Below are 23,356 nucleotides of genomic sequence, written 5' to 3'. Positions count from 1 at the left end.
GCACTGAGATTTCTCAGAGAGGAGGACGGGGCACTGAGATTTCTCAGAGAGGAGGACGGGGCACTTCTCAGAGAGGAGGGGGGCACTTCTCAGAGAGGAGGAGGAGGAGGGGGGCACTTTTCAGAGAGGAGGAGGAGGACGGGGCACTTCTCAGAGAGGAGGACGGGGCACTTCTCAGAGAGGAGGACGGGACACTTCTCAGAGAGGAGGACGGGACACTTCTCAGAGAGGACGACGGGGCACTTCGCAGAGAGGACGACGGGGCACTTCGCAGAGAGGACGACGGGGCACTTCGCAGAGAGGACGACGGGGCACTTCGCAGAGAGGACGACGGGGCACTTCGCAGAGAGGACGACGGGGCACTTCGCAGAGAGGAGGACGGGGCACTTCGCAGAGAGGAGGACGGGGCACTTCTCAGAGAGGAGGACGGGGCACTTCTCAGAGAGGAGGACGGGGCACTTCTCAGAGAGGAGGACGGGGCACTTCTCAGAGAGGAGGACGGGGCACTTCTCAGAGAGGAGGACGGGGCACTTCTCAGAGAGGAGGACGGGGCACTTCTCAGAGAGGAGGACGGGGCACTTCTCAGAGAGGAGGACGGGGCACTTCTCAGAGAGGACGACGGGGCACTTCTCAGAGAGGAGGACGGGGCACTTCTCAGAGAGGAGGACGGGGCACTTCTCAGAGAGGAGGACGGGGCACTTCTCAGAGAGGAGGACGGGGCACTCCTCAGAGAGGAGGACGGGGCACTTCTCAGAGAGGAGGACGGGGCACTTCTCAGAGAGGAGGACGGGGCACTCCTCAGAGAGGAGGACGGGGCACTTCTCAGAGAGGAGGACGGGGCACTTCTCAGAGAGGAGGACGGGGCACTTCTCAGAGAGGAGGACGGGGCACTTCTCAGAGAGGAGGACGGGGCACTCCTCAGAGAGGAGGACGGGGCACTTCTCAGAGAGGAGGAGGGGGGCACTTCTCAGAGAGGAGGACGGGGCACTTCTCAGAGAGGAGGACGGGGCACTTCTCAGAGAGGAGGACGGGGCACTTCTCAGAGAGGACGACGGGGCACTTCTCAGAGAGGACGACGGGGCACTTCTCAGAGAGGACGACGGGGCACTTCGCAGAGAGGACGACGGGGCACTTCGCAGAGAGGACGACGGGGCACTTCTCAGAGAGGACGACGGGGCACTTCTCAGAGAGGACGACGAGCAACTTCTCAGAGAGGAGGAGGGGGGCACTTCCCAGAGAGGAGAAGGGGGGGCACTTCTCAGAGAGGACAGGGCACTTCTCAGAGAGGAGGAGGAGGCACTTCTCAGAGAGGAGGAGGGCGAGGCACTTCTCAGAGAGGAGGGGGAGGAGGCACTTCTCAGAAGGGGGGGGGTTCTGCTGAACGTGGCGAGGAAGACAGAACAAGACTGGAAAACTGAGAATAGGGAAGTGATATCTGCCACAAAGTGACATCCTGCGGTCTGGTGAGTTCATCGACCTGCCACGACTGAGGGTGAAATGTACATCCAGGAGAGGCTGACACCAGTCTCACATAGGGATGGTTGTCAGCACTGGAGATGGGTGACATTCTCGTGGGTCTCTGGGTGTACATGGCAGGTCAGGATGCCACTGCTATAGGAAGAGCTTTGCTCTGTGTTATCTGTGTTATTCCTACAACTCTTCTGCCCTCTGTGTCTTTGTGGCTCTCCCAGTAACAGTGGTGTTAACCCTTTGAATGCCAGTGTGCTGGCAGCTGGCCTGCTTGATGCGAGAGAGCGGACTGGGTTCCTGCACAGAGTTCTGTGTCACGGGTGGACTGGTTCTGGGATGCATATAACATGTTTGTAGCCTTGCATGACAAGTTTGTCTTGGAGTAAATGCATGGGCAATGATCAGGGCAATTATCAGGTTCTGCACTCGTTCCCGATAACTGCCCTGTGTGAGGTGCTGCCGACAGCTTGTCCACTGTGTGAAGACATCCCTGACGCTGTCTCCTGAATCACTGCTCCTGGGCGGCAGATTGTGCCGTCTACAAAAGGAACCTGCTGCCCAGAAGTGATGGCGCTCTACAAGGACGAGCAGTCACAGCATGGGGACGATCCCTCGCCCCCATGTATATAGCTGCCCCTGTATACTGTAAAGCTGCATCACCCTGCCTTCTACCCTGTGCACGGTGAGCGCTGACTGCCGCCTCTGGATCTCCCGCTGTCAGCGCTGACCACGGACAGTGCAGAGATGTCAGGGGCAGAAGTACTTCTACAGTATGTGTGGTATCGCTGTATCAGCGGGAGGGCAGCAGCATGGCAGCGCTGCAAGTGCCAGTGAGCCGGGAGCCTCTTCAGTACTGCACTGAACGCTGAAGACGGATCACAGACAACCCCACAGCCGGTATATCAGTGAAAACGTACAAATCACCTTAGTATAATGCAAAATAATCACTTTCCCTACACAGTACAGTTACTCGAAGTAATTTTACATAATTACATGGTGCTGAACATGATTACATTGAAAATGTGAAATTGGCTCTTATTTGGAAGTTACTGATAGGGAAATGTAAAAAATGCAGAAAAAAAACACAACACAATAGAACATTGTGGTAAAATATACACAAACATACAGTGCATTGGGAAAGTCCTCACACCCTCTCACTTTCCTCACATTTTGTTCTCTCGCTCCTTGTGCTATAAGTTCCCCCATCATTCTGCCCTCGATCCCCCGTAATGAGAAAGTGAGAACAGAAGGTGAAAGATCTTTACTAACATCTGACATTGACATAATTCTTCACCCCCTTTATTTGGAACATACGTCTTCACCCCCTTTACTAGGGACATACATTACTCACAAAAAGTTTGGGATGTTTTGCTTGTGGGTAAAATTTCAGGAAGAACAGGTGAATTTAATGTGACCTTCTGAATGCACACGTCCAACTCTTCAATTTTTCAGTACTTTTTGCACAACTTGCTGTTCTCTAACAAGGAGCTTAATGGCAAAATTCACACCAGGTGTTTGATCCATGGATCGACCAATACATTTCCCGGTTCAATTAGAATTAGTATAAAACAGTCCTCCTCATCATGCTGTTCACATTTTGACATCATGAGACCAAGACGACACCTAACAATTGATCAACATTACCTCGCCATTGTGAGGCTTCAAGCAGGATGTTCTCAGACGGAAGTGGCCCCTGAGCTTAGAGTGTCACAGAGAGTCATCAGAAGGTTGAATCAGAGATACAGAGACTGGAAGAGTCACAGAAAGGCAGAGAAGTGGACGTCCTTTGGCCACATCCCATACTGATGACCGCTTCATAGTGAACAATGCCCTGCGGAACCGGATGATGAATGCCGCATAACTCCATGCACAATAAGGGAAGTGAGAGGCACCCAAATGTCACGTCAGACCATTCCACACCATTTATATCAGCGTGGTCTGCGTGCTGGACGACCTGCAAGGTACCTGACCGCACCACCAGGCACCAGCGTCTTATGTTACAATCTAATCTGACACCGTGATTGACGTTGATCTTTTTCTTCTGAGAAGTTTTCCAATGCCGTCTTGTATTCCTGACCTGTAACCTCGCCCCTTCCTTCCTGAGATTGTTCTGTACAGTGTCTCTGGGTGAACGTGCAGCCAGCTGCTGACCTTCAGCGCATGGGCAGTGTTTTTCTTTGGAAGAGACGCACGCGCAGACTGCAAAGCAAGTTGGATTAGTTAGGAATTGGTTTTGGTTATTTTTCGTTCCTTTGTGTATTTTTTTTACATTGAACAGGCAGATTTAACAAAATTGCTTTAAAAACGGTCTTCGTTGTCCATAACAAACAATCACAACTTTCATTTCTTAAACTGCACTGGTGAAATCAACGCTGCGCTGTGATTGGTTGCTGTAGGAAGTAAGAAAGTTTATTATATAAATCTGGCCCAATGTGTTGGAAAAATGCTGAGTAAGAGCGTGAACAGCGCAAATCAGTTACATGTGAGGCGAGGTGATGCCTCCAGAAAACCTCGTATCACAGCAATCATATAAAAGCTGCAAGAGATCAGGAGAAACCACCGTCTCCGTGTGTTGCCATGCAAATCTCTGGCACAGTTTACACAGCGCATTTCACCAACTGCAATGCATGAGGTAAAATCCAGAACAACTTCCTGCCACATGCACACTCATCATCCGCACATGTGGATCTCCCCATGGTTTAATTCGGGGTGGGCTGTGAACTCCGCACAGTAAAAAGTCTGTAGTGTGAGGTCTTCCATTTTAATACAGTTCCCTAACAGACATGACATTTTTCTAACAGCTGCTGATGGGTCAAAAAACCTCCAGACATGTGAACAGAGCCCAATTCGGCATGGAAATCAGAGGAGACATGGTGTTGTCAGGTTTTGGTTGGAGTTTTTCTTTAAAATACAAGAGATTAAAAGCTGCTGGAAATACTGTGCACGTCCATGTGATTTCCCCTCTCCCCAACCCACCTGCTGATGATTGGCAGTTCTCTCCTAGAGAGAAAGGGAGAAAACTAGGTAGAAGCCTGTCAGTCATCAGCAGGTGGGCAGGAGATCATGAATAACCAGGACTCTTCTCAGCTGGCCGGGACTCTTTTCCAGGCCCAGTCTGCAATGATTGTGATGTTGGTTCTCGGTAACCAGTTACTTTTAAGTTATGAATGACAGATCGCTGAAATCAACTCACCAGTCTCTACTTTAATCTGCCAATAGTATGTGTGGCAAAAAGTTGATGACAGGTTCCCTTTAATACTGTTTAATAGCGTTTTATATGTATGTTGTAATATACACTCACCTAAAGAATTATTAGTGCCCCCATACTAATACGGTGTTGGACCCCCTTTTGCCTTCAGAACTGCCTTAATTCTACGTGGCATTGATTCCACAAGGTGCTGATAGCATTCTTTAGAAATGTTGGCCCATATTGATAGGATAGCATCTTGCAGTTGATGGAGATTTGAGGGATGCACATCCAGGGCACGAAGCTCCCGTTCCACCACATCCCAAAGATGCTCTATTGGGTTGAGATCTGGTGACTGTGGGGCCATTTTAGTCCAGTGAACTCATTGTCATGTTCAAGAAACCAATGTGAAATGATTGGAGCTTTGTGACATGGTGCATTATCCTGCTGGAAGTAGCCATCAGAGGATGGATACATGTTCTCATTCTGTTTACGCCAAATTCGGACTCTACCATTTGAATGTCTCAACGGAAATCGAGACTCATCAGACCAGGCAACATTTTTCCAGTCTTCAACAGTCCAATTTTGTTGAGCTCGTGCAAATTGTAGCCTCTTTTTCCTATTTGTAGTGGAGATGAGTGGTCCCCGGTGGGGTCTTCTGCTGTTGTAGCCCCTCCGCCTCAAGGTTGTGCGTGTTGTGGCTTCACAAATGCTTTGCTGCAGACCTCGGTTGTAACGAGTGGTTATTTCAGCCAACGTTGCTCTTCTATCAGCTTGAATCAGTCGGCCCATTCTCCTCGGACCTCTAGCATCCACAAGGCATTTTCGCCCACAGGACGGCCGCATACTGGATGTTTTTCCCTTTTCACACCATTCTTTGTAAACCCTAGAAATGGTTGTGCGTGAAAATCCCAGTAACTGAGCAGATTGTGAAATACTCAGACCGGCCCGTCTGGCACCAACAACCATGCCACGCTCAAAATTGCTTAAATCACCTTTCTTTCCCAGTTTGGAGTTCAGGAGATTGTCTTGACCAGGACCACCCCCCTAAATGCATTGAAGCAACTGCCATGTGATTGGTTGACTATAAACCGGATTCCAAAAAAGTTGGGACACTATACAAATCGTGAATAAAAACTGAATGCAATGATGTGGAGGCGCCAACTTCTAATATTTTATTCAGAATAGAACATAAATCACGGAACAAAAGTTTAAACTGAGAAAATGTACCATTTTAAGGGAAAAATATGTTGGTGTTGAATCAGAATTTCATGGTGTCAACAAATCCCCAAAAAGTTGGGACAAGGCCATTTTCCCCACTGTGTGGCATCTCCCCTTCTTCTTACAACACTCAACAGACGTCTGGGGACCGAGGAGACCAGTTTCTCAAGGTTAGAAATAGGAATGCTCTCCCATTCTTGTCTAATACAGGCCTCTAACTGTTCCATCGTCTTGGGCCTTCTTTGTTGCACCTTCCTCTTTATGATGCCCCAAATGTTCTCTATAGGTGAAAGATCTGGACTGCAGACCGGCCATTTCAGTACCCGGACCCTTCTCCTACGCAGCCATGATGTTGTGATTGATGCAGATTGTGGTCTGGCATTATCTTGTTGAGAAATGCAGGGTCTTCCCTGAAAGAGATGACGTCTGGATGGGAGCATATGTTGTTCTAGAACCTGAATATATTTTTCTGCATTGATGGTGCCTTTCCAGACATGCAAGCTGCCCATGCCACACGCACTCATGCAACCCCATACCATCAGAGATGCAGGCTTCTGAGCGTTGAGAACAACTTGGGTTGTCCTTGTCCTCTTTGGTCCGGATGACATGGCGTCCCAGATTTCCAAAAAGAACTTCGAATCGTGACTCGTCTGACCACAGAACAGTCTTCCATTTTGCCACACTCCATTTTAAATGATCCCTGGCCCAGTGAAAACGCCTGAGCTTGTGGATCTTGCTTAGAAATGGCTTCTTCTTTGCACTGTAGAGTTTCAGCTGGCAACGGCGGATGGCCCGGTGGATTGTGTTCACTGACAATGGTTTCTGGAAGTATTCCTGAGCCCATTCTGTGATTTCCTTTACAGTAGCATTCCTGTTTGTGGTGCAGTGTCGTTTAAGGGCCCGGAGATCACAGGCATCCAGTATAGTTTTACGGCCTTGACCCTTACGCACAGAGATTGTTCCAGATTCTCTGAATCTTCGGATGATGTTATGCACAGTTGATGATGATAGATGCAAAGTCTTTGCAATTTTTCGCTGGGTAACACCTTTCTGATATTGCTCCACTATCTTTCTGCGCAACATTGTGGGAATTGGTGATCCTCTACCCATCTTGGCTTCTGAGAGACACTGCCACTCTGAGAAGCTCTTTTTATACCCAATCATGTTGCCAATTGACCTAATTAGTGTTAATTGGTCTTCCAGCTCTTCGTTATGCTCAAATTTGCTTTTTCCAGCCTCTTATTGGTACTTGTCCCAACTTTTTGGGGATTTGTTGACACCGTGAAAATTGGAATCAACGTATTTTTCCTTTAAAATTATACATTTACTCGGATTAAACGTTTGATCTGTCATCTACGTTCTATTACAAATAAAATATTGACATTTGCCATCTCCACATCATTGCATTCAGTTTTTATTCACAATTTGTTTAGTGTCCCAACTTTTTTGGAATCCGGTTTGTAGATAATTGCATTAATGAGAAATAGAACAGGTGTTCCTAATAATTCTTTAGGTGAGTGTATATCCTGTTTATTTGCACTGTGTTTGTAAAGCTCTGTGGAAAGGGTTAATGAATACTGAGAGACTTTTGGGACTTTGAATAAGAAACTGGTAATTCTGCACAGCTACCAAAGGATTAAAGAAGAGCCTGTTTTGGAGGTAAAAAGCCAAAGGTTGTTTACCCCTAAACCCAGACAGACTGACCTTGTGACTGTCTGGTGATGGGCTCTTTCACACCTGCGTTCTTGTCTTCCGGCATAGAGTTCCGTCGTCGGGGCTCTATGCCGGAAGAATCCTGATCAGTTTTATCCTAATGCATTCTGAATGGAGTGAAATCCGTTCAGGATGCATCAGGATGTCTTCAGTTCCGGTACGGAACGTTTTTTGGCTGGAGAAAATACCGCAGCATGCTGCGCTTTTTGCTCCGGCCAAAAATCCTGAAGACTTGCCGCAAGGCCGGATCCGGAATTAATGCCCATTGAAAGGCATTGATCCGGATCCGGCCTTAAGCTAAACGTCGTTTCGGCGCATTGCCGGAGCCGACATTTAGCTTTTTCTGAATGGTTACCATGGCTGCCGGGACGCTAAAGTCCTGGCAGCCATGGTAAAGTGTAGCGGGGAGCGGGGGAGCAGTATACTTACCGTCCGTGCGGCTCCCGGGGCGCTTCAGAGTGACGTCAGGGCGCCCCAAGCGCATGGATCACGTGATCGCATTGGACACGTCATCCATGCGCATGGGGCGCTCTGACGTCATTCTGGAGCGCCCCGGGAGCCGCACGGACTGTAAGTATACCGCTGCCCCGCTCCCCGCTCCTACTATGGCAACCAGGACTTTAATAGCGTCCTGGCTGCCATAGTAACACTGAACGCATTTTGAAGACGGTTCCGTCTTCAAATGCTTTCAGTACACTTGCGTTTTTCCGGATCCGGAGTGTAATTCCGGCAAGTGGAGTGCACGCCGGATCCGGACAACGCAAGTGTGAAAGAGCCCTTAGCTCTGTTGTTATGTCTGGAAACCTGTTTTTGCCATTGAGTATAATTGAAGCTCTAATGTAAATCTATGACAGAAGGAAAGTGTTACAATGTATCTGTTTGTGCTGAGTTTCTCCACTCCATCCTTCCCCATAGGTCCCTAGAAGGTTCCAGTCTAGCTGTAGATTGTATATAAGGAGAGCAGTCATAGCCCCTAGTATCCTGCAGTTAAGGACCAGTGCTTGGAGAGGAAGATTCATGCCAGTCTGCATGAGTGACCAGAAGAAGATGCTGAGATGGGGACGCTAAGCCACAGACCATGGGTCACTAGCCCTGTGACCATGGAGCCACTCGGACTACTGAGATACAAACCGTGGGCCCCTGACCAGGGTACCATCCTTCTGAGAGAGAGAAAGAGGGACAGCTAGCTTAGGCCTTTCCTCAGCAACACGTGGTGACACCTCAACGGTGTCCAGGGGACCCAGCGTAGCGTTGGGGCCACCCCAAACACTACACACACTGGGAGCTTTAGTTTCCCAACAGCTAGAGAGTGACAGAAAGGTTGTCAGGAGATAATAGGAGATGTAGTTTCACAGCAGCTAGAGATCCACACATAGGTTGTTAGGGCATGCTGGGAATTGTAGTGTAGCAGAAGCTGGGAAGCTTTAGTTTACAGAATGCCAGGGCCACGTCTTGATAAATAAAGGTCAGTAACAGATTCTCCTCTGTTTCACAGCTGGTGTTCTGGTTCCTCTGTCTGTAGCACCTGGAGAATTATGGAGGTGGTGAAAAACATCTTTATAGCCGCAAAAGTGATCTACGACCAGTGCGACCAGGCTCAGACTAATAAGAAGCGCTGCTACCGTCTGAGGAGAAGAACTGAACTTCTCCTGGGTGCAGTCGAGAAACTAAAAGATGACCCAGAAAAATCCAAAGAATTGGAGAGGACGTTGTGTGAGCTGCTGGTGAACCTGCAGAATGCCCAGCGCTGGGTGACGAAGTACTCCAGGCGCGGCTGGTGGCGGCAGATTCTGCAGGCCGGGGGCATTCAGAACAAGTTCACCCACATCAGCGAGCAGCTGAGCGACACTGCCCAAACCCTCCAGGTCCTGCTCCAAGTGGAACACAGACCAACCTTTCTTAGCTGCTTTCAGGACGAAAAACTGAGGAACCAGAATCTGAAGGACATTGAAGAGGACCTGAGCAAGCTGATGCCCCTAATAGAGAGTAAGTTCTGCAGAATACTTCTCACAGCTGAGGGTTTGTTCCAATGTATCCAGACCAGACAATCCTCTGAGCCAAACACATCAGCAGCAGAAGTCTCTCTTCTGGTAGTTTGTTACAATGCATCAGTCTGGTGTGCAGGACGTTAAGCTCACAGAGGATTGACTAGTGTGGATCATGGTGGCACAAATAGAAAATGAAGAGGGAATTCTTGGGGCGACACATTTAGGATTAATTGTGCACATTTTGTAGCGCACGTGACTCTCCCAGCCTCTGAATATTTTGGTGCATCTTAGGCCAGCAAATGGCCGATCGAGACTGAAGTCTTGCTAGACCTCCCCATAGACTTTAAATCACAGTGCTTGGATGGAAAATGCCTCTCTGATGTCACTGGATCTCAGAGGCAGACTGTACGGTGTGAGGAGCTGAAGACTCCCGTATCTTTCAGTGTAAGACAGGACAGACGCACAGTGATGTCTGAATGCTAAACATTTATTTTATGCAGAAGAGATGGCGTCTCTAAGTGTCAAGATGGATGCAAGCCTACAGAAGACGCAGCTCCTGTGTAAGTATTGCTGTGTCCGTGGGTGCACAGATCATTTCAGTGGCCTTCACCTGATGGTTCTCCAGCTGTCCGTACATTAGGTGATCATCACAGGGGGTCGGGCGGGGCAGCTCTGTGGCCCAGGGGCTTCACAAGTAGCTGAGACCAGATGGGAAAGGTAATGGATTCCGATAAAATAATGGGGAACAGAGCTAGGGTTACCCCACACACGGCAGACAGGTTGAGGGTGACACCTCTGTGATACAGCTGATGTGTAGATTTTGGTGCTTTGCACAGTACAAGCTGAGATTGTCCGACCGTGGGATATAAAGGAGATTCGAGCTACAGATCTGAGGCGCGGAGACCTGCTGGAGATCCCCGGCATGATGAAGAACGACGCCTCCAGCTTGTACTTGGGAGAATATCACAAGAGCCCGGTGGTGATCAAAGTCTTAAAGGGAGCGCTGACCACTGACGATGGGTGAGTCTCCGGCACAGAAGCCAGCTCAGTGAGATCCTCACATCATAGTCCTCTCCTAGACATGCTCATCTTCTATTTCCAGCTACATAAGGAAGACCTTCGAGTCCGAGAGCAAGACCATGAAGAAATATGAATGTCTGAATATCTTACGTCTTTACGGCATCTGCATCGATAACTCGAGTGAGAGAACCAGTCTCCTCCCGTCATGTCTCCTCTGTCCTACGTCACTCTCACGACAGCAATGCTTGAGCAAATAACAAAAAAGCTCTTCCTACAAATGGCCGACAGAACACAAAGCGGAGAAAAATATAATTAGCAGAAATTGTCCGAATTCTGTCTGAAAAACATGGACACATCTGGGTGTCTGTAGGGTGTCCAGGCGTGCCCCTTATTTTCCTGGACTCATTTGATTAAATTATTGGAAAATGGAGAATGGTGCGTGCTGTGAGCTTCTCTGCACCATCTACTTTTCATCTGAGTTCTCTCTCGGCTGTAGAGTTATAATAATCATAGACGTCAATCAAGACGTGTATGGCCTTAGTAATAGTAGTACAATAAGAATCAGGACGAGCACACACGTATGGACAGAAGAGCGCAGCTCCTGACAGGCACATGGCCGATTCTGTCTTTTCCACTCTGAGCTCCTTCTATTTTGCTCCTCGCTGTTCCTGCTTTTGGGGGTCAATGTCTTGTCTTCTCTGGTGCAGGCGGAGACCCCTGCTACTCCCTTGTGATGGAATACTGTGAGAAAGGAAGCCTGAGAGAGCTGCTGAGGCGAGAGCCAGACCTGTCATGGGAGCGCCGTGTTCAAATGTCACTAGATGCGGCCCGAGCCTTGTACCGGTGCGGTACCTCATCAGTCTGAGCCCTTCATCCTGGAGAAGACGTGCTCGTCTTCTCGTCGTAGTAATCGCACTCCTGGTATTAATTACAATCTTGTTTTTGAAGGTTACATCAGACAGAGATGAAGGCCATCCTGCACGGGAGTCTGAGTAGCGCCAAGTTCCTGGTGGACGGGACGTACTGTGTGAAGGTAGCAGTATCTCGTCACGATTATTACGGTACCCTACAACTTATATGAAGTGTAATTCCAGTGCAGAGACTGACACGGAGCTTTTGTCCAGAGACATGGAGCTATTCCAATCCCCATAGTGCTCCATTCCAGAGACGCAGCTGTGACAACCTGAAAACAGGGCACCATCGACAACCAGAGCCCCAGAGGAGTTCATATAGGATGCAATCCAGGGCCCCGTTAAGTGATGATGACAGCAATATATAGCTGCTATCACGTTTTACAATGCACTGCGACCACCTCAGACATTCGGCACATCTCCTGGGACCCGGGTTGCAGCGTATCACGCTACGCTGGCCAGATAACACATGACAGCATTTATTTCTTGCAGTTATCGGGGTTTGAGTTTTCTAAGACTGAATCGTCTATGAGAAGGAATCCGGTGAAAAGCAGATCAGAGATCAGTGAGCTGGTGTACATCGCCCCCGAGACATGGCAGGACATCAACTCCTACGACAAACGCAGTGAGATTTACAGGTGAGACACCGGACACAGATCACATCATCCAAGAATCAGGGGTCAAATGTTAGATACTAGTGTTAAAGGGAACGCCTAAACCGCAACCCTGTTACTGTGAACATGAAGAGAACGTTTCTAAACCTGCCCGGCACGCTAAATCCGGAGAAGCCAGATCTCAGATTCACTGAGGAGTCATTTGGGCGGTGTCCAGACAGAATGCCTCCCAGTCTAGGTGCAACCCTGTCCCTCCAGTCTTCATTGGCATGTCCCCAGCCGCCCTATGTCACCATTTACATCTACTGCCATGGCATGAGCGATCAGCCTCACCACTTTCAGTAGGGAGTGTAACGCTCTGGGAATTCTCTAATAACAGCGCATGCACAGTACACTGCACTGTGCATGTCCATGCAGTACTGCACATGTCTATGGCACATGCGACATACAAAGATGGCAGAGGCTTGCTGAAGTTTGGAGGAGATGAGAGAAATGGTTCTCTTTTGATATAAGGCACTGAATAGGACAGGAGGGGGATACTTGTAATCCACAATGTATATGCTTGTCTTTAGTTAAAATTTGGGCCCCAGTGAATCCGGTCGCTTCTGTCTCAGACTCTGCTGCTGTCCCAGTCTTGATTTTCTCCTCTGTTGCTCCCTTTCCATTCTGCCATTTTGTATATCCCCTCTGTGTCTTCACACACCTCGTCACCGCTGTACGCTCACGTCGGTCAGGACACACGCTTTCTGCTCACACTTAGGGCTCATGCACATGAACGTATTTTGTTTCCGTGTCCGTTCTGTTTTTTTTGCGAACCATATGCAGAACCATTCATTTCAATGGGTCAAAAAAAAAAATATGTGCATTCCGTTTCCATATGTCCATTCCGCAAAAAGATAGAACATGTCCTATTATTGTCCGCATTACGGACAAGGATAGGACTGTTCTATTAGGGGCCAGCTATTCCGGTCCGCAAAATACGGAATGCACACGAACGTCATCCATATTTTTGGGGGATCTGTTTTTTGCGGACCGCAAAATACATACGGTTGTGTGCATGAGCCTGTAGTCAGCACATCCTTCCTTAGTCTCTCCTGGCTCTGCAGTATAAATGTACAAGAATTACTGCAGAAAATTTCCCAGCAATTTCACAAGAATCTGGAGGAAAATCCGAATCAAACTGCACAGTTTTGTTGCACACAAAAAAACAAACCTGAAACCCCCGCTGTCCTGGCTGTAAAACCTGGTGTCCTGCAAAGGCATCTGTCACTGGCTGCAGTGGTCACATGCGATGAGGCGTAGGATGCCTCGTTCTACAGAAACACTGGGGAGCCAGAAAAGGTATGATGTTCCACTTAGGGCTTAATCCCTGTCAGAAATCGCCTTGCTGCAGATATGAAAAATCCTCACAGCATTTTGTGCCTGAAAGATTTACCAAGTGTCTGGATGAACTCTGTGCAAATCTCATTCTCTTTGCTGGTATTTTCTATCTAAAAATCTGGATGGAAAATCCTCAGCCATTCCAGTACTGAGGGTACAGCCACAAGTAGCAGATTTTCCACAGTAGGCTTTCCACTTGCATTTTTCACTGCTGAAATTGAAGCAGAGTCACTGTGTACACACATTACTCAGGGGGCATTCACATCACCGTTTAGCTTTCCTTTCTTCTGATCAGTCAAAAAAAGAGAGAGAGAAAAAAAAAAAAACAGGAACCTGTAAAAAAACGGATCCTGATGCATCAGTTGTTATCCAGTTGAGCCATTTCCGCCTGAGATCCGTTTTTAGGATGGAAAGAGAAGTACTGCATGCAGGACTTTTTTTCCCGTCTAAAGAAATGGATCTCAGACGGAAACTGTTCAAATGGATGAAAACTGATGCAACAGGATCCATTTTTTTTTTTTACAGGTTCCTGTTTTTTATTTCCTCTCTCTCTCTTCTTCTAACGGATCAGAACAGAAAGTTAAACGGTGATGTGAATGGACCCCTATCCTGTACTGATCCTGAGTTACATCCTGTATTATACTCCAGAGCTGCACTCATTATTCTGCTGGTGCAGTCACTGTGTACATACATTACTTATCCTGTACTGATCCTGAGTTACATCCTGTATTATACTCCAGAGCTGCACTCACTATTCTGCTGGTGCAGTCACTGTGTACATACATTACTTATCCTGTACTGATCCGGAGTTACATCCTGTATTATACTCCAGAGCTGCACTCACTATTCTGCTGGTGCAGTCACTGTGTACATACATTACTTATCCTGTACTGATCCTGAGTTACATCCTGTATTATACTCCAGAGCTGCACTCACTATTCTGCTGGTGCAGTCACTGTGTACATACATTACTTATCCTGTACTGACCCTGAGTTACATCCTGTATTATACTCCAGAGCTGCACTTACTATTCTGCTGGGGCAGTCACTGTGTACATACATTACTTATCCTGTACTGATCCTGAGTTACATCCTGTATTATACTCCAGAGCTGCACTCACTATTCTGCTGGTGCAGTCACTGTGTACATACATTACTTATCCTGTACTGATCCTGAGTTACATCCTGTATTATACTCCAGAGCTGCACTCACTATTCTGCTGGTGCAGTCACTGTGTACATACATTACTTATCCTGTACTGATCCTGAGTTACATCCTGTATTATACTCCAGAGCTGCACTCACTATTCTGCTGGTGCAGTCACTGTGTACATACATTACTTATCCTGTACTGATCCTGAGTTACATCCTGTATTATACTCCAGAGCTGCACTCACTATTCTGCTGATGGAGTCACTGTGTATATACATTACTTATCCTGTACTAATCCTGAGTTACATCCTGTATTATACTCCAGAGCTGCACTCACTATTCTGCTGGTGCAGTCACTGTGTACATACATTACTTATCCTGTACTGATCCTGAGTTACATCCTGTATTATACTCAAGAGCTGCACTCACTATTCTGCTGGTGCAGTCAATGTGTACATACATTACTTATCCTGTACTGATCCTGAGTTACATCCTGTATTATACTCCAGAGCTGCACTCACTATTCTGCTGGTGCAGTCACTGTGTACATACATTACTTATCCTGTACTGACCCCGAGTTACATCCTGTATTATACTCCAGAGCTGCACTCACTATTCTGCTGGGGCAGTCACTGTGTACATACATTACTTATCCTGTACTGATCCTGAGTTACATCCTGTATTATACTCCAGAGCTGCACTCACTATTCTGCTGATGGAGTCACTGTGTATATACATTACTTATCCTGTACTAATCCTGAGTTACATCCTGTATTATACTCCAGAGCTGCACTCACTATTCTGCTGGTGCAGTCACTGTGTACATACATTACTTATCCTGTACTGATCCTGAGTTACATCCTGTATTATACTCCAGAGCTGCACTCACTATTCTGCTGGTGCAGTCACTGTGTACATACATTACTTATCCTGTACTGATCCTGAGTTGTATCGTGTATTATACTTCAGAGCTGCACTCACTATTCTGCAAGCTTCAAAACTGAAATGCCTCATCCCTTCCTGCTTGTTCAGTGTCTTGCCCTCGTCCTCAGGATTGCTGAGTGTTTCTGGTAAAATTGGATGTTTCTACATCGTCTGCCACTAACCGCATCTCCCCTTGCAGTTTAGGAGTGGTGATTTTTGAGATTGCGGTTGGTGGATTCCCATTACAACATGAAAGCACCGTTCTGCAGAACACGGGTCAGTACCACCACTCTGCCAATACAGAGTACTGACATAATGTCACAGATTTCAGCAGCAGAGTTTATATATCGGACTCAACTACGCTGCGTCCTCCCACAATTCCATGTTTTGTCACACTCCCCTATAACAGGTAGCAGCCCCTCTGTATACGTATTGGCGTGATTTTCCATGCGGTTGGCAAGTTTACAGGTGAAACGTGAGACGTGTTTCATTTGTAAATAAGCAACCGCATCGAAAATAAAACGTTGTAATGTGGTTTATATGCCGCCGCGGCCACTGCCAGCTGCAGCTTCATACGTTCTCTTCTAGGTTCTTCTGCAGAGAATCTTGAAGTCATTCACCAGGAACTATGTGCAGCGGTGGACGTCGACCTCCCTACCTCATGTCCTCCTGTTCTTCGAGACGTCATTAAAAAGAGCCAAGCGAAGGACCCGAGAAGTCGTCCCTCAGCCGGAGGTCTGTACGATGCCAATGTCTCCTCACACGGTCGCCCACTCCACAGCATCTGTAATGGGTAAAGCAGAGATCAGACATGGTGGACCTCATCTCATTATGTCTGCCAGCGCCCATAAAAGTATTCACCCCCAGCATTTACATTCACTACAAGGCTGGAGGCATAAATATTCACACCCTGCAGGTCAGTATGTAGCAGAGGTGCCGGCGGCACAGCCTTGTGGGTCAGTGACGAGACGTCCTCACAGCCTGCCGCAGCAATCATAAGGAGGAACACTTCTCTCATGTCATCAGATGTATAACCCCGGTCACAGTCCAGCTGCTGCATTGTGCTTTATACTCCAGCCACAACCAGATCTGCAGTTATATAATGTCTTATACTTCAGCCACAAAGAGATCTGCAGTTATATAATGTCTTATACTCCAGCCACAACATGATCTGCAGTTACATGACATCTTATATTCCAGCCACAACCAGATCTGCGGTTATGTAATGTCTTATACTCCAGCCACAACCACATATGCAGTTACATGTCTTATACTCCAGCCACAACCTGATCTGCAGTTACATGACATCTTATATTCCAGCCACAACCACATCTGCAGTTACATGTCTTATACTCCAGCCACAACTTGATCTGCAGTTACAAGACATCTTATACTCCAGCCACAACCAGATCTGAAGTTACGACATCTTATACTCCAGCCACAACCACATCTGCAGTTACATGACGTCTTATACTCCAGTCACACGCAGAGCAGTAGTCACTATTCTGCTGGTGCACCTTATACTGCATAAACAGCAAGAGCTGCAGTCACTGTCCCATCATGGCTGACAGGTGACATCCAGGCCTGAACTCCCACAATGCACTGCACAACAGCAGGAATTTGTGCACAGCTCCAGAAGCAACTAGAGACTATGTGATTCCACCAGATGTAACCCAAGCTGTATGTTCCCGTGTTGAATGAATTTGCGGATTTCTTCCTTTGCAATGCAGAGGATGAACTCCGCGTGTATCAGGCGGAGCCTGCGCTGTCGGGCCGCACTGCAGAAGTCATGTCTTCTCTCTGGATACATCGTCCTGACCACACACTCTTATTCTTTGCAGCGATTGCAGATCTCTTGCTCGCCTACTAGACGGAGACCTGCGCCTGGGCCACCTGGTGCTGCCTATGTATTCACACCCCTCGGAAAAGACAGACGCAAATACTACAGATACACGCATTCCCAGGGCGGAGGAGCCTGCGGCAGTCACGTCGACTGCCCCAAAGATGCTGAGACTCCGCATGGAGTACGGGAGCCTTTCATGGCTGCACACGCCACATCTGTCCTGCTGCTGCATACCGCTATTAAATATATTCATTATAACGTGAGCTGTATATTAATGGGGGCGCACAGCTGGGGGTACACGATGGTAGAGGGGCTTCCATTCTGCAGCGCGTTGTGGGTCCGCGGCGGATCTCTCACTGGCATGTGACGTGTGCACAGTAGGAAAAAGACGCCGCCTCGTCTAAGGCTGCATGCACACGACAGTGAAAAACGGACATGCGATGTACATTTTTTTTTAACGGCCATCACACGTCCGTTTTAAGACCAATAATAGTCTATGGGGTTATTCACATGGCAGTGAAAAACGGACGTTTAAAAATAGAACATTCTCTATCTTGTCCGTTTTTCACTGACATACAATTGAATGGGTCCATTTATAACTATGAAAATTATAGAAAAAAGTCCCAGTCCGTATGACAAAAATTGCCGCAGCGGTTCCCAATTGTGAAGTGGGTAAAGGTCACAGTTCAGACCATGGACCAAAACGCAGGGTCCATTTTTAACGTCCGTTTCTTAAAAAGGCATCAGTGAAAAAAACGTCAGTTTAAAAATGTGTGCATGAAGCCTAAAGAAGCTTTCCTCCCGATGTTTGGGAATCCATGCTGCCGTTCACACCTGTCTTCTGGGTGCCTGCAGTAATCCGTGAGGATTAGGCCCACTAAATGGAGACGACGCACGCCATGCCGCGAAATCTGAGGGTCGCCTGCAGATTCCACATCAAATACACATCAGATTTTCCTGACCTGTATTGTGGGCTTCGAGGGCACAATCCCCCACTCTACACATCACACTGTCTGCGGACACAAGCCGCGCTGCCGCCTGTCACAATGTAAACTCTAGCGCAGGCATGGCCAACCTGCGGCTCTCCAGATGTTGTAAAACTACAACTCCCACCATGCCCTGCTGTAGGCTGCTAGCTGTAGGCAGTCTGGGCATGCTGGGAGTTGTAGTTTTGCAACAACTGGAGGGCCGCAGTTTGGACATGCCTGCTTTTAGGGTATCTTTTTGTTTGTTTGAGTGGCCCAGTATAATGGTTTGTATTTCCCTAAGCAACCCCCTGATGAACCCAGGTGGGAGAAACGCGTTGGAGGTACGAGGGAAGCCCAGTCTGTCTGAGGGCCTACTAGGGTAAGCCAGGGGAGGCGCGAGGACGGGGAGATTCTCTCATCTTCTTTGTGTGGTGCCAAATCAATTAGAAGTAGAAGTATGTGTGCGCCATACTGCTCCCATAATGAGACCAGACACACAGTTGGTTTCATGGAAGCGTCTTCTCACCTCCCCCTGAGCCATGGTAGAAGAGAACTGTATTCAAGTTACATTTACTTAAAGGGAACCTGTCACCGGGATTTTGTATATAGAGCTGAGGCCATGGGTTGCTAGATGGCCGCTAGCACATCCGCGATACCCAGTCCCCATAGCTCTGTGTGCTTTTATTGTGTAAAAAACCCAATTTGATCCATATGCAAATTAACCTGAGATGAGTCCTGTACGTGAGATCAGTCAGGGACAGGACTCATCTCAGGTTAATTTGCATATGTATCAAATTGTTTTTTTACACAATAAAAGCACACAGAGCTATGGGGACTGGGTATTGCGGATGTGCTAGCGGCCATCTAGCAGCCCATGTCCTCAGCTCTATACACAAAATCCCGGTGACAGGTTCCCTTTAAATACCAGACATGACGTCACAAAAGGGATGTTCCTTAAGAAAAGACTATTGGCTCCTTAACTTGATAGGAGTGGTTTCAGCAACTTCAACTCTGAGTGCAACCTAATCCCCCCCTTTGACCTTAAAGAGGACCTTTCATTACAATAAAAAATCTAAACTTAGGCTGAATGCACACGGCCGAGAGCGGTCCGTGGTATGCCGGGCTGGATTCCTGTTCAGAGCAGGAGCGCACGGCGTCATTGGTTGCTATGACGCCGTTGCACTACAGTAATACACGATACGAGTGTATTACTGTAGTGCAGCGGCGGCATGAAGCGCACGGCGTCATAGCAACCAATGACGCCGTGCGCTCCTGCTCTGAACAGGAATCCAGCCCGGCATACCACGGACCGCTCTCGGCCGCGGAACACGGCCGTGTGCATTCGGCCTAAGTATGCTGACATGGAGAGCGGCGCCCAGGGATCTCCCTGCACTTACTATTAGTCCCTGGGCGCCGCTCCGTTCTCCCGGTATAGGCATCGGTATCTTCAGATTTTCGGCTCAACTGGGAGGAGCCTGCTCTTGTTCTCCTGGGCGTCTCCTTCTCAGGCTATGAGCGGAGCGCTGCGATTGGCCAGCACTACAGCCTGGGAGAAGGAGACGCCCAGGAGAACAAGAGCAGGCTCCTCCCAGTTGAGTCGAAAATCTGAAGATACCAATGCCTATACCGGGAGAACGGAGCGGCGCCCAGGGATAATAGTAAGTGCAGGGAGATCCCTGGGCGCCGCTCTCCATGTCTGTATACTTAGTTTAGATTTTTTTATCGTAATGAAAGGTCCTCTATGCACACATGGCTCATACACCTAGTTTGCTGCCATCCAGTGGACAAAAATGTGTACTACAGAATGTAGAGAAATAAAATCTCTCACACCTTCAGAAGTCGCCCCCAGACAGAGGTATTAGGTTAGTTAGGAAAACATTAGGGATAATAGTCACTCCCTTCATCCTCCCTCCACAGTTTCTGGTGATCCCCAGTGTTCCTTTCATATTGATCATTTAGCTACTCGTTTGTTATCAAAATTCCTTTAGGTTTATTAGGATTACACTTTCCTTGTTATATATCCTTAGGTGATCAGGCCTAATCAGCCTTCCCTTATTTTAATGATATAAATACAATTTTGTTTTAAAGGTCTACTTTTTCATAGGTAGTTTTTTTAACGTGCACATGGCCTAAGGATACAGCCACACATTCAGACCAAGGTCTTGTTACCAGTGGGGTACCTCAGGGATCTGTTCTGGGACCCATATTGTTTAATATCTTTATCAGCGACATTGCAGAAGGCCTCGATGGTAAGGTTTGTCTTTTTACTGATTTGTAACAGGGTTGATGTTCCTGGAGGAATACACCAAATGGAAAAGGATTTAGGAAAACTAGAGGAATGGTCAAAAATCTGGCAACTAAAATTTAATGTGGATAAGTGCAAGATAATGCACCTGGGACGTAAAAACCCAAGAGCAGAATATAAAATCAGTGATACAGTCCTAACCTCAGTATCTGAGGAAAGGGATTTAGGGGTCATTATTTCAGAAGACTTAAAGGTAGGCAGACCATGTCATAGAGCAGCAGGAGATGCCAGCAGAATGCTGGGGTGTATAGGGAGAGGCATTACCAGTAGACAGAGGGAGGCGCTCATGCCGCTCCACAGAGCACTAGTGAGACCTCATCTGGAGTATTGTGCGCAGTACTGGAGACCATATCTCCAGAAGGATACTGATACTTTGGAGAGAGTTCAGAGAAGAGCTACTAAACTGGTCCATGGATTGCAGGATAAAACTTACCAGGAAAGATTTGGAATGGATTTGTTGCGACTGTCACGTCGCATTGTGACACCATAGACTATCATTATAAAAATTGTCGTGCAACAAATGTCATCGTGTAGACATAGCCTTACTGAAGTCTAGATGTGCGATGTCTACTGCACCTCCGCCATCTATTGTTTTAGTCACCCAATCGAAAAAATCAATAAGATTAGTTTGACATGATCTCCCTGAAGTAAACCCAGGCTGTCTTTCATCTTTCAATCCATGGGATTTTAGATGTTCCACAATCCTCTCCTTAAGTATGGTTTCCATTAGTTTCCCCACTATTGATGTCAGGCTTACTGGCCTATAGTTGCCCGATTCCTCCCTACTACCTTTCTTGTGAATGGGCACAACATTTGCTCATTTCCAATCTTCTGGGACGACTCCTGTTGCCAGTGATTGGTTAAATAAATCTGTTAAATGGTTTTGCTAGTTCACCGCTGAGCTCTTTTAATAGCTTTGGGTGTATCCCATCAGGCCCCTGTGACTTATTAGCTTTGGAAGAAAGACAAGACAGAGGGGAGATGAGAGAAACTGCTAAATACATAAAGGGAATCAACAAGGTGAAAGAGGAGAGAAGATTTACAAGAAGAAAAACTGCTACAAGAGGACATAGTTTTAAATTAGAGGGGCAAAGGGTTAACAGTAATATCAGGAAGTATTACTTTACTGAGAGAGTAGTGGATGCATGGAATAGCCTTCCTGCAGAAGTGCTAGCTGCAAATACAGTGGAGGAGTTTAAGCATGCATGGGATAGGCATAAGGCCATCCTTCATATAAGATAGGGCCGGGGGCTATCCATAGTACTCAGTATATTGGGCCAAATGGTTCTTATCTGCCGACACATTCTAGGTTTCTATATTGCAGGCCCAGAGAGGATTCGGCTGCCGATCTAGATGAAAACCACTGCTATAATGAAATTCCCAAATTGGACTGTAATTTTTCAAGGCACCACTGCCTGGGCCTCGGCGGGACTCACTGGTTTGAGCCATTGCACTGGGTTAGGGTTTGCCCTCCGCAGCCTGGGGTTTAACACACGGCTTTCTCCTGTACAAGCCACGTGATTTTCCTGCGCGTGGCTTGTGAAAGTGAAGCACACTGAACTCATGAGCTTTGCACGTTTTTCACCGTGTGGTCAGAGGTCCTGTGTAGATGGGAAGGTTGAAAGCCCAGCAGACAAGCGGTACTCAGGAAAGATGGGTCTGACACCCGGCCCCCACCAATGAGCTGACACTGAACGGAGCATGAAGCATAGCGCCGTTCTCAGCGTAGTGGTGGCGCTGGGTACTGCAGCTCCCTGGCTCAGTACAGAGCGGTGAGTTCAGTGCCAGAACCGCGCTGCGTGTGACTTACCACTCTTACAGGATAACGATTAAGCTGCAAGTCTCCGCTAGATCGGGAATCTACTGAATTGTTCTGACATAATGCCGTCAGTGTAAGGCTAGGTCTACACAACGACATGTGTCGAGCGACAATAAGTCACGAGACAGATAGCGCACAACTACACTGCAACTTTTGTCGCACGACAATTTTTATATGGTGTCGCACTGCGACATGCTGCGACTGCGAGTTGCAGAAAAATCCATCTCGAATGGATTTGTTGCGACTGTCACGTCGCATTGTGACACCATAGACTATCATTATAAAAATTGTCGTGCAACAAATGTCATCGTGTAGACATAGCCTAAGGGCCTATTCAGAAGGCTGTAGTGCTTTGCAGATCCACAAAACACGGATACCGGCCGCGTGCGTTACGCACATGGCCGCAACCATAATAGAAAATGCCTATTCTTGGACAAGCTCTATTTTTTTTACGAGGAACGGAACCACGGATGCGCACAGCACACTGTGTGCTGTCCGCATCTTTTGTGGCCCCGATGAAATGAATGGGTCTGCAGCTGTTTCAGAAAATTGCGTAACGGATGCAGACTCATTCATATGGCCTGAATGAGCCCTTATTCAGTGGATTCGGATGTAGAAGGATCGCACATCTTTATAGATCGTTATCCTGTCAGAGGTCGGAACACTGAACTCGCCGTTCCGTACGGAGCCTGGGATCTGCAGTACCCAGCACGACCACTACACTGAGAACAGCGCTGTGCGTCCTGCTCCAGGGTTCTCCGCTTTTTTATACTGACGACCGGTCCTCGGGCTAGTTCAACATCAGATCATACGAGCGCTGCGGGGACCCACTAAAAGGAATG

The 23,356-nt window shown here is 47.7% G+C and overlaps 1 protein-coding gene across 1 annotated transcript; it reads left to right on the top strand.

The window, feature by feature from the left end:
* Positions 1–1,353: 1,353 nt before the first annotated feature.
* LOC120980326 (mixed lineage kinase domain-like protein) lies at positions 1,354–17,678 on the top strand. Its single transcript, XM_040409365.1, has 11 exons — positions 1,354–1,463; positions 9,087–9,577; positions 10,080–10,139; positions 10,416–10,599; positions 10,682–10,779; positions 11,307–11,442; positions 11,548–11,632; positions 12,003–12,148; positions 15,779–15,855; positions 16,168–16,314; positions 17,421–17,678. Exons 2-11 carry the CDS (start codon positions 9,127–9,129, stop codon positions 17,447–17,449), a joined length of 1,413 nt encoding a protein of 470 aa, XP_040265299.1. The 5' UTR covers positions 1,354–1,463; positions 9,087–9,126; the 3' UTR covers positions 17,450–17,678.
* Positions 17,679–23,356: the final 5,678 nt, after the last annotated feature.

This window comes from Bufo bufo, chromosome 10 (genome assembly GCF_905171765.1).
Source record: "Bufo bufo chromosome 10, aBufBuf1.1, whole genome shotgun sequence".
In the NCBI taxonomy this organism is placed as follows: Eukaryota; Metazoa; Chordata; class Amphibia; order Anura; family Bufonidae; genus Bufo; species Bufo bufo.
Note: the sequence above shows the minus strand (reverse complement) of the source record. Positions and strands in the feature narration are given on the sequence as shown.